Here is a 12,135-nt window from a genome sequence, read left to right on the forward strand (position 1 = left end):
TATAGGAACTAGAAACTCAATAAGCACTGTCATTGAAAACTTCCAAATTGAACAAGTTCTACAATTGAATAAGAGTATGATACTGTCCTCTAAACCTTGATAGTAGTTTAATACACATACACACACAGAGAATGGAAATGCTACACATTAATTAAAAGTAGGACCAGAATCTTCCAAGTCCTATTAAGTTATGCCCTACTTAGTTGTATAATTTCCATTCCAAACAGCCTGATGGTTTCACCTAAACTGATCTTTTCCAGGTGAATTCCACAAGATTTCTTTCTTGATTTTAAATCCTGCTATTTGGACAACTGCTTTAAGCACAGAGTGGAGAAGAATCAACATGTGAAGTCATAAAAGACATTCTTTACCTGTGCCTCAACCAAATTTTTGCTGTAGAGATTCCTGTCCGACCTCACAGCTTCATACAGGTTCTGTTGCTGTTTCAGTTTAGTCTCTGATTCAGCTATTCTTTTTCTGAAGTCAAAAATCTGCATTTCACGGACTTTTATGTCTTCCATGCTCATAAGGACCTGGGAGGAGAGAGAAGTGTTTGAATATGGTTTTTAAAGCCCATCTGTGCTTATAGGCTTGGGCAAATAGAATTTTTTATAGGGGTGGCTGGTAGAGGGGTGCCAGCAATCAGCAAATCCAACTATAATCACTGCAGTGCCACACAGAAATTCAACCTAGCTGATTAGGTGAAACACATCTTTTATCTGTGCTGTAGTTCTGCCAATTAGAAAGGCTTCACATGTTATGATTACAAGAAAAGGAAAAAGAAAAGAAAAAGAATAAATACTTTCTGGAAAACTTTCCTGGTCACTCTACCCATAAAGAAAAGAAAGGAAGAGAAAAAAGAAAGCTATGGGCTTAAACAGTTTTTAACACAAAGCACTACAAAAGATAAAAGATAACTTAATTGTTTGGCCACACAGACTGATTTATCAAATTAACTGACCCTTGATGGCAATCATAACTGTCTTGCCAATGTCAAACCCATCCTAATAAGGAAGCTCATACAACTTCAATTAAACACTAATAATAATTTAGCCCTGCAGTGGTTCACACCTGAAGTCCCAGTAACTCAGGAGATGGAGGCTGTATAATCATGAGTTTGAGGTCAACCAGGGCAAAAGAAGTAAAGAGATATGTCTCCAAAACAAAAACAAGAAAGCTGGGACAGGTCACGATTGTTTGAGCAATATGTGCAAGGATCTGAGTTAAACAGTACTGAAGAAAAACAAATTAAGCCATCAATTGAACACACACACTTGGAGAAAGTATAGGAAACCAGCGAGCCACCTCCTTTACACAAGGTTGAAAAACCAGGGTGAGAAACTCCAGCATGAACAAATTCCTCTCTATAAGCCATTCATTTATAAAGGAGAGATTATGTTATTATGATTCTCCATTCAATGTCTACAAAAACTGTTGTTGTGGTTGTTGTTAAGGGAAAATGTCTTTTAAAAATTCTTTAAGAGGGGCTGGGAAGGTGGCTCAGTGGTAGAGCGCTTGCCTTGCATGCATGAGGCCCTGGGTTTGATTCCTCAGCACCACATAAGCAGAAAAAAGCCACAAGTGGCACTGTGGCTCAAGTGGTAGAGCGCTAGTCCTGAGCTGAAGAGCTCGGGGGACAGTGCCCAGGCCCAGAGTTCAGGACGCACGACCGACCAAAAAAAAAAAAAAATCCCTTAAGAATAAAAAAAAAAAGGAAGGAAAAGATGAAACCACAATGTGAGTAAGAGGCAGTATAGGTAAGGAAAATTTTCTTAAGAAGATGTCATATCTTGTTAGTGAACATCTCCTAACTAATGGTTATAAATGAAGGAAACAGAGCAATGTAAAATAGCAAACAGGGTAGTGAGTATAAGTCAATATTTCAGGTTCCCAGGATTCAGCACCAAATGTAAGGAAATATTAAGGACATGTTTTGAATCCCAGGAGTATGAATAAAGGAAAGGGCAGAGCAGCCATCTTGACAGGACAACAGGTTTATTGGACTCCAAACCTGAGAAGGGCAACCAGTTTTCCTTCAGCCCTGCTGAAGAAATGGTACAATTCCCATACAACTAAGATCTATCTTTATGAGGCAGAGAGAAGGAAGTCAGGCAAGGACGTTGGCCATGGGAGGGAGGCAGGATGGGAGCAGGGGAAGGGGCCCTTGTGCAGGGATGGAATCTTGAATTACAGGAAAATGGGGTTTTTACATCATCTTTTTGACATACACCTCGACTCAGTTCACAGGTTATCTCTTTTACAGCCACAGGGCATATTTGGGGTGAGGGGAAGAGAAGGGAGAGGATTCACAAGGTCTGTAGGAAGGACAATTCTAATATTTGACTATCAGGGGGAAAGGTGACAGTTTCTATTTTAAGTCATTTTCCATCCATGAGACCAGGAGGAGGAGGATAGCTGAAGTAACATGGCTCTAGAAGGTTCCTCTGGAAGTGACACCGAACCTAAATGTAAAAAGGACCTTGGCCACACTGGACACATCTATTTTTTAATTGTTCCTTTTTTTTATTGTCAAGGTGATATACAGAGAGGTTACAGTTACATAAGTAAGGTAATAAGTAACATTTCTTGTCAAACTTGTTGCCCCTCCCCCTCATTTTTCTCCTACTTTCCTCCCCCATCCCAATCCCTCGGACACATCTTAATTTTATTAGTGTCCCCACATACCAGAATTCAAAATGTATGCATAAATGTCAAGTGTACATTTCTTTTTTTCAATTACTTGGATCTTCCTTCTCCCTTCAGCCTACTCCAGCCATTCATCTAGTTCACAGTCTAGTTTGTGCCCTTCCATATTTGAATTTGAGTTTTGAATATTCTATTCAGGTCTACAAGTAACACTAATAGTTCATATTCATCAGCTACTTTGTGTGCACCTGGCATTTTACATGTAATAACAATTTTCACAAAACTCCTATAAGCTGAGTGTTACCCACCCCAATTTTACACAGAAAGAAACTGAGCTCAAAAGAAGTAATATTCACAAAGTCATTCAACGAGCAGGTAGGCAGCTATGAAAATTGAGTTTCTTTTCTGTTTGTTTTGCATTGCTTTGCTTTGGTATTTCTATATTTTTAAGGAAGTTTAACCTTAAGTTACATGGTTTTATATACTTTGCTGCTTTTAAGTTTTGCTTTTTTAAAGACTTTTATGAGCATCTATTGCCTGAATAATGGAATATTTACATGCATGAATACAATGTGTCTGGATCAAATTTACCCCCTTCCATCCTTCCTTCCCTCTTTTTGAAGAATTTCGTTGTTCTCTTTGCATGCAGGTTTCATTATTCTACTTATATGCATGCATATAAAGTATTTTCTCCATAATTCCCTTTTCATGGGTTCCCCTCCCTGGTACCCAACCCAACAGAGCCTGTTCTACTTTCCTGTCACTCATCTTCTCATTTATTAATATGTATTCATTGTACAAAGGGTTTCACAATGGTATTTCATACATGCATCTATTATAATTCAGTCAGACTGACTTCCTCCATTGTTCTCTCTTTCTCTGTCCCTACCACCCCCCTACTGTACAAAAGTTGACAGTGAGATTCCTTCACCATTATGTAGAGAGATACAATATATTCCAGTATTATTCCCTCCACTCTTCTCTCTCCCTCTTCCTCCCCTTCTTTCCCCCAAACGGTACTTTGCTTCTTAATACTAAATAGTATCTTTCAGAAATTCATCTGAACTACCTCTAATTCATTCTCCAATATCCTACAGTGTGAGTGTGCCATCATAAAACCAACTATGTCCCACTCAAGCATCAGTCTCTCCATTTGTTTGTTTGTTTTTACCATTCTGAGCCAGGCTACATTTTATGCATGTGTTCTCGTACACTTGTGTTGCTACTTCTAATGGCTGGCTCAAAAAAGACATATATATTTTTAGCTTTCACAGATATTGCTAGATTGCTTTTCAAAATGGCTGTAACACTTTACATTTCCCCATCACCAGCAATGGCTTTCTTATTGTTGCTTTTGTTTTGATATCTAACTAGTACTTGCAATGGTTCTCTTAACAGAAAACTATCCTTGCTCTCTCGGGATAAACCTTCTTTGGTCAGGCTGGATGGCTCTCTTCATGTACTATTGAATTCGATCTGCTAGAACTTTCCTTAGAATTCTGTAAACATCTTCCTAAGGGATAGAGGCCCATGGCTCTCTCTTCAGTTCTATTTTCATATCAAGATTTCTTCTGCTAGATTCATGAAGTGGTTGAGGGACCTTTCCCCTTATTCATTCACTCGTCCATTTGTTCCTTCACACAATGAACTGGTGGCCTGCCAATAGCAAGCACAAGTCCCACTCAGAGGAATACGACACTTCCCTACACTTTAGGGTATGGCTCCACCATAAAATGCATAACCAGTGACTGCGTAGACACGGTAACTGAGAGGTGCACAGAATGTTACATGAGAACCAAGGACTGGAGTTTAATGGAAAGTTTCTGAGGATAGACCTACACATCTTTTATAACCAAGCAGCTAATATTACAGGTTTACATAATTTGTGAGAGTTGTATTCCTAACCATTTGGTGTCAAAACTAAATAGTTGAGCCAAGAATATATCTATATCTATATATACATATATATGTGTGTGTGTGTATATATACATATACATATATATATATATATATATATATATATATGGTGAATCTATATCTTTAGATATAGAGTCCTTAAAAGTGATCAGTAAGAGCCAGGGACCAATGGTTCATCGTTATATATTCAGGAGGCTGAGATCTGAGGATCATGGTTCAAAGCCAGCCCAGGAAGGAAAGCTCAGGAGATTCTTATCACCAATTAGCTACCAAAAAAAAAAAAAAAAAAAAACAACCTGGAAATGGTTCTTTGGCTCAAATGATAGAGAGCTAGCCTTGAGCAAAAAAGGTCAGGGATAACACCCAGGACCTGAGTTCAAGCTCCAGAACTGGCACCAAAACAATAAAAAATAAAAATAAAAATGAGTATCAAGCAGTCTTATGGCATATCAACACTAATAATGAAAGTATATGTTAGAAACTAATATAAAACCTAAATAAGGTACCAGTCACTTGGTCTGTCATTTGATTCTAAGAAAAAAAATCTATTATATAATGTTAAGATAAGCCACCATCTTAACCTAAAACAACCTTTTTATGGCTACAACATCACCCTCATTGGGGTCAATGAAATGAATAGATTAAAAATACTTTGAACAGCATCGTCAGCATTCAGAATATCAAGCAGCACATCAGAGAAAAAATTGCTTGTTCAATCACTTCACGAGATGTTAGAACAAGAATAATCCTTTACTCAGAAAGAATAATGCCCCAGAGAAAGGAGATAGGCAAGGACATTTCTTTTTTGAGCATCTTTCTACACACAACAGTGCATAGACTCACAAACTTATCTCTGGATTCCTGAAGCTGAGAATAATAAGAACCCATCACAATACCAAAAAGATCAAAGAAAATTAAGTGAAGTTGACAATGAAAAATAACAAGTATTGAAACTAAAGGAAAATACAATTTACAGAGCAATTTATTTCTGTGTGGGGACTCAATTTATTTTGATGGAAATCATTCAAACCAATGTCACACAGAAGTTCACAGCCTGAAAACTTGTAAACTTTGTGGAGTGTTAAGTAGTAGTCAAAACTCTTATCACCAAGCTATTCATAGGAAAATAATGTATCAGAGGTGAGATGCCAGCTGTGAGGCGATAGCTTAATTAATGGATTACATTTTCAGATGCCCAAACCAACTCATGAAATAAATTACACTCAAATGTTGGAAGTTTTATGAGAGCCAGAGACTCAGAGCTCCTAGCATCTGCAGACCACTTCGGAGGAGCCCAGAAAATGCTTACGATGCAGAATAGGTTTATAACCTACATCTCCTTTTTTTTTTAAACTTTCAACTAAAACAACCTGCCAATAGAAATGAGTGAGATAAAAATCAATTTTTTGCAAAACTGCAACCCAACCCCAACATCACGTAAACTGAGGTTGAATAAGAAAGTAGGTCATTGAATTTAGAACCCTTTAACTTCCATTTGATGAAAATGCCAGTATAATAAACTTCTCCAGTAAGTTCTTCTGACTCAGTGTCAATGGTCTGAATGCTGACAATGCCTTTATTTTCTCAGTGAAAACCGGAACACTCACCCTCAGAAAACAGAAAACAGTGTGGTTATGCATTGGAAATTTTGTCTTCTCTAGTTTTCTTACTTTATTTCATCCTCTATCATCAGTTTAGAATGGTATATCTATGTTTGGATCTAAGTGAGAGAATATTCATTTGTGTCATCATGTTAGTATCTAACAGATAGTAATTTGATCATTAGTAAACGCTGATTATTATGATAGATGACTATCATATGCTATCATATCACATGATAGGAGAATATAGGAACTTGTGCTATAATACAAGTAGCTACAAGTCCATTTTTATGGGAATCAAACCTGGTTCTGCAAGAAAGGAGTAATGTACAAGACACTCCTTTCACAGAAAGTTTATCATTTGTGTAAGACCCCAAAGCCTTCCCCAGGTTTTTACCCAATTGAAGATACTCTGTATAAGATTCAAATAAATATCAAAGGAATAAGAGGTTCATTTCATTATAAAGATATCTTTCTACAATATCTACAATATTTCTGTAATCAACTTCGGTTTTGCTTGCCTGCTTCTAAGCCCTTGAAAGTACATTATTATTCATTTTTGGAACCTCTGTAAAGAAAGCTTTGCTTGACACTATTATGGGCAAATAAGCAAAGAGCTAAGAATTGTTCAGGCAAAGATTTGTTGCAAAAGAATGCTTTTGGGGCATGTAAAACTTCTGGGAGAAGAACGACATAAGTTTATTATTTAGGATGAAAGAGGATTAAAAATACATGATGTGAAAAACACTCAGTAGATTTAATAATGAACCAGACGTTGTGATATCTGGAGTTTGTAAACATTCAGAAAGGAGTACATCTAGAGATCAAAATTTATAATACCCATACCTCTATTTTTCTGAATCATAAAATTCAGAGTACAACAGAGGAAAAAGCAAGAAGATAAAAATGCTGGAGTATATTATCTTGTATTTCCACTTTCCCCTTATCTTCCAAACTCTTAAAAGAAGTATTCTTTTCTTGCGTTGTTGATACTGGACTTGGCCATGTGACTTGCTATAGCCAATAAGATATCAGAGTATGCATGGGTAATTGTGTGTTTGTTTTACTTCCAGAATATCCTTTCCTTCTACATCCTTGAGACTCAGTTCCACCATCAGAAACCAACACTCTGTGGGGCTTATTTCTCTCTCTTAAGTAATAATGATTTTAATCTCTTGCTTACATTCTAAGAGAATCTCAGAGTTTGCATCCACTCCACTGATTATGTTTCCCACATTGGTTCTGTTGTCTTTGCTTTGTTTCATTTTTGTTTTGTTTTGTTTTGAGACAGGATCTCATTACCTAGCCCAAGGTGGGCTTGAGTTTCCACCTCTTGAGTACCTGGATTACAGGCATACATTACCTCACCTCACCTGGATTCAGTTCTGTTCTTGATTGTCTTTGGTGTGGATTTTTAAATCTGCTGTAATGTGTCTGGGGGATGTTTGCTTTTTAGTTTCTAATTGCTTACCTACACCTCAGATGACAGACCTATATCCTCCTGTGGTCACTCTGTCCTTACCAATAACAACAATATCTAGAATCACCATCTGTGTGCTAAGAAATCCCAACTCCTTCCTGATTCTAAGAACTCCTGGGGAATTCTGACTGTGACTCTGGTTTCCTGTTTCTGTAGTTTTCTAGAAATTCATCTTGTGCACATTCTGTCACTTTCTTAGAATGTGTCATCTCGCAGCCCTGCATGCCTGCCCCTCCCACAGCACAAGCACCACTGCAGGCCAATGTAGCAGATGCTGCTGAAGGCCTGAGGGATAGGCCACAGTGAGGAACTGTCAATAAAAACTGGCAACATTAAAATTGGCCAACCCTGTTCTCCACACCTAGCCTACCAGCTGTCCTGCTCCAGAACTCCACTACCTGATGTTAGGGTTCCTTGTACCTGCTCTGCCCTGGAAGTCCTTTTCATTTCACCCAACCCCTTTCTCCGTTCCTGTGTCTTCTCTTGTTCCTGTTGCTTCATTCTGTTCTGCTTGCTGGGGTGTCACCTTCTATACCAAAGCAAGTTTTAAGGTACCTCACCAAAGGCTGCTCTCTTCCCAGTGGAGAAAGCCCTTCTGCTAGGATTTATAGCATCGGCTCCCTGGTTCTCAGGCCTCCAGGCTCAGGCTGAACTACTCCACAAGCTTTCCTGGGCCTCGGGCCTACAGGCAGCAGATGGTGGCATTTCTCAGTCTCTATGATGACATGGGCCAATTCCTCCTCCTTCCTCTTCAGCTTTCGCAAAGGTGATTAACACATGGAATGACACATATCAGTGATCATTCTTGGGGAGTACAGACCCTGAGTCACCAAAGAGGCAGGAGCGGGGGAGGGAAGGGAAACATCTTTCTAGCCCCTCTCAGGTTATCTCTTTGAAGAAGCAAACTGACAGAACCAGGAGTGGAGGTGCAGGTTTGTCTCAAGTTAACCATGCTGTCTTTAAAATTCTGATCCATTTTCTTGTCTTCTATATTAACATCAAGCTTTATGTTGGCATTGGAGTTGGTACTGGGAGAACATTTCACGTATGTCTGCATCTTTATGACATTTACCAAGTTGAGGGTAGCTTGAGAAATGCCATGCCAAAGACATCAACAGTTCCACAAAGTAGGCAGTAACTGGTTACTTGCCAGAGCAAGCTTGAGTGAGCATTTGAGCTAAATTTTGAAGGATGCATAGGAGTTTGTCATGTCAAGGAAGGGGAAAAGTTGTCTCCAGAGAGGACAGAGAGCTTGGGCTCTGGAGTATAGGTCAGAGTATCCCCAATCCTGTGCCACGCATGCACCTGGCTTCCAAGACGCTGATCCCCACCACCAGTAGGATGGCCAGTGTGGGACCACAGCTTCCCACACTTGCCCCTTCTTGTTCTAAACAACCTCAGTCCTTGCTCCCCTGCAGCAGAGCCATGTAATTTTCTTCAAGTGTATTATTGTGGAAAATATTAGGACCCAGGGAACTGAAAGGAGACTGAGCTTTTAAGGCAAAACAAAACCAGAACAACAACAACAAAAAAAAAACCTAGAGTAGGAGGAGAGGGGAAGGGAATGGAAAGTGGGAGAAAAATGAGGGAGGGGGTAACAAGTTTGACAAGAAATGTACTCACTGCCTTACTCATGTAACTGTAACCCCTCTGCACATCACCTTGACAATAAAATTAATTTTTTAAAAAATAAAATAAAGATAAATAAATAAAAGGTGTAGTTTGCCAGGGTGTCTGGAGGAAACACACACACACACACACACACACACACACACACACACACACACAGTGGAGCCAAGGTGGTGCTAGCAACATGGGGATGTGGCCCAGCCAGGATACTGTACAGCAAAAGAGGGAGACCTTCCAAGGTGCAAGAAGTTCCAGAAAGCAGAAAAGACTGAGGCCAAGACCATCTCACAATGGAGCCCCCCACCAGCTCTGGACCGCGTTCATTCTTTTTGACTCACTTTTAAGTCTGCCTGACAACCACAAGTAGAAAGATAAAAACACCCTCCTGGCATCCACCTGCGTTAAGCAGAGGAAAGAACACCCACCCACAGCTTCACTGAGGGGCCTACCTTCTGGGTGAGATCACTGGCTTCATTAATGTAGCGATCGCGCTCCTTTTCCAGCTGAAAGATGATCTTTCTCTGCTTCTGGGCCTCTTCCTTATAGGTCTGGATTTCTTCCTCCAGGTTCCTCTTGGCTTGCTCATGGAGTCTTGCCAGGTCTATCTGCTTCTGGGTTGCACTGATTGCCTTAAGCATATTCTAAAAATATGGGTGACAAGCCATATTACTGACAGCCTTTGAGACTACCCCTACTTTATCCTTAAAATATTAAACGACTTATCTTCTGTATAAATCATAGTGTTCTCTACAGAGATATAGAGGTCGTTATATGAATTTTGCACACAGCACTTTCAATGAATACATGAATGCACAAAACAATCACAAGATCCCTGGAAGGGAGTTCTATGTTGCTCCCATGTGTGGGCTAGGAAGCAGAAACTGAAGGACTAAGCTACATGCCTCCCAGTTCATACAACAGGAAAGTGGCAGAGCCAGGGTTGGATCCTGGGACTGGCTGACCCCAAAGTCTGTGCTTTTTATTCTCATTCCACCTCCAGCGTATATCTTGTGAGGCTAGAACAACTGGACCAGGAGTATGGTTTGGTAGTAGAGCACTTGCATAGCATGCATGAAGCCCTGGGTTTGATTTTTAGCATTGAAAAAAAAAATCTCTAAGAGCAAAAAGCAAAATAGTAAAATACCTTAAAAATAAAAATGTCTGGGCACCAATGACTCATGCCTGTAATTCTAACTACTCAGAAGGCTGAGAATCAAAGGTTGAAGCCAGCAAGAAGGCAAGAAAGTCCATGGACTCTTATCTGCAATTAACCACCAGAAAGTCATAAGTAGAGCTGTGGCTCAAGTGGTAGAGCACTAGCCTTGAGCAAAAAAAAGCTCAGGAATAGTATCCAGGCCCTAAGTTCAAGCCCCAGGACTGGAACAAAATAATAAAAATAAATAAATAAAAATAAAAATGCAGATGTGTAGAATTAACACATCACCCAATGACATCACTCCTGGGTATACTCCAAAAAGCAATGAAAGCAAAAACACGTACATGAGTGCTTATACATAGTAGCACTATTTTAAAAGCCTAAAAATGAAAAGAACCCAAAACATCTACCAACTGATGCACATAAACAAAATATTGTCTGCCCATACAATGGAATGTTAGTTGGCACAAAGAAAGGAGTTGAAATATCAATGCATGCAACAACATTGAACATTACTGTTCTGATAGAAAGATGCCAAACTTTAAGGTCACATAGCATATGATTCCACTTGTACCAACATCCAGCGTGGTCCAATCCATAGAGACAGAAAGCAGATTGGTAGTTGCCAGGGGGGCGGGAGGAGGGAGAAGGGGGAGGGGTTGGTTGCTGAAAAAGCACAGGATTTCCTTTTGTGATGGTGAGCATGCTCTCGACCCAGATGATGACAGTGGTGGCAAACTCCTGTGAATGTCATTCATGATAAATTGTGTATTTGTGTGTACTTTACTACTATACAAAAGAAATTTTAGCCTAGCTTTTAGAAACAAAATGTGTATGACCATGTCCAGGTCTATATTCCTGACTGAGTGGAACAGAATCATGTATCCATACTTTTTTTTAAGCTGCACTGGGGCTTTCCGTGGTGGAGAGGTTGGCTACAGTCTGGTAACCACCCTTGTCAGGTATGCCCATTTCACTGTCCAAGATTAAAGGGACCCAATGACATTCCACAGGGAGTTTTGTTTATTTGTTTGTTTTGGGGGGGTCCGGTCGTGGGGCCTGAACTCTGGGCCTGGGCGCTGTCCCTCAGCTCTTCAGCTCAAGGCTAGCGCTCTACCACTTGAGCCACAGCGCCACTTCCGGCTTTTTTCTTTTTGCTTATGTGGTGCTGAGGAATTGAACCCAGGGCCTCGAGCATGCAAGGCAAGCGCTCTACCACTGAGCCACCTTCCCAGTCCTCCACAGGGCGTTTTTAAATGGGGCCTTCGTTTAGTGGTGTGGGGGGTGGAGAGTGCTCACGCCTATATTCCTAGCTATTCAGGAAGCTGAGATCAGAAGATTGTGGTTCAAAGCCAGCCTGGGCAAAAAGTCTGTGAGACTCTTATTTTCAATTAATCACATCCCCCCCCCCCCTGCCAAAAAAGCTAGAAATGGAGGTGTGGCTCAGTGGTAGAGTGCTGGCTTTGGGTAGAAAAGCTCAGTGACGGTGCCCAGTCCCTGAGTTCAAACCCCAAAACCAGCCCCCCCCCCACCCTCCAAAAAAAAGGAATTAATGGACACAGGCATTTCTGCTGAAATGGGCTGTAGCCATCTTGACCAAAGCCATCCATCCGGCCCCTACCACCCAGCCTATGGTTCCCTCCCCAGAGGAGATCTCTGAACAGGAAAGTTTGCTTTGCACCCTTGAAAGCAGTCAGTCTAAGCGA

At 40.3% G+C, this 12,135-nt stretch overlaps 1 protein-coding gene across 1 annotated transcript in view; it reads right to left on the reverse strand.

The window, feature by feature from the left end:
- Cfap58 (cilia and flagella associated protein 58) overlaps window positions 1-12,135 on the reverse strand; it is a 98,363-nt gene that overhangs the window by 70,177 nt on the left and 16,051 nt on the right. Inside the window, exons 9-10 of the mRNA XM_042689505.1 lie at window positions 9,723-9,914; window positions 372-533 (exon numbers count right to left, since the gene is read on the reverse strand). Of these exons, the coding sequence (XP_042545439.1) occupies window positions 372-533; window positions 9,723-9,914 (354 nt within the window). The remainder of the gene's footprint in view (window positions 1-371; window positions 534-9,722; window positions 9,915-12,135) is intronic.

The sequence above is a fragment of the Dipodomys spectabilis genome, unplaced genomic scaffold (assembly GCF_019054845.1).
Source record: "Dipodomys spectabilis isolate Male_0828 unplaced genomic scaffold, ASM1905484v1 ptg000125l, whole genome shotgun sequence".
NCBI classification, from domain to species: Eukaryota; Metazoa; Chordata; class Mammalia; order Rodentia; family Heteromyidae; genus Dipodomys; species Dipodomys spectabilis.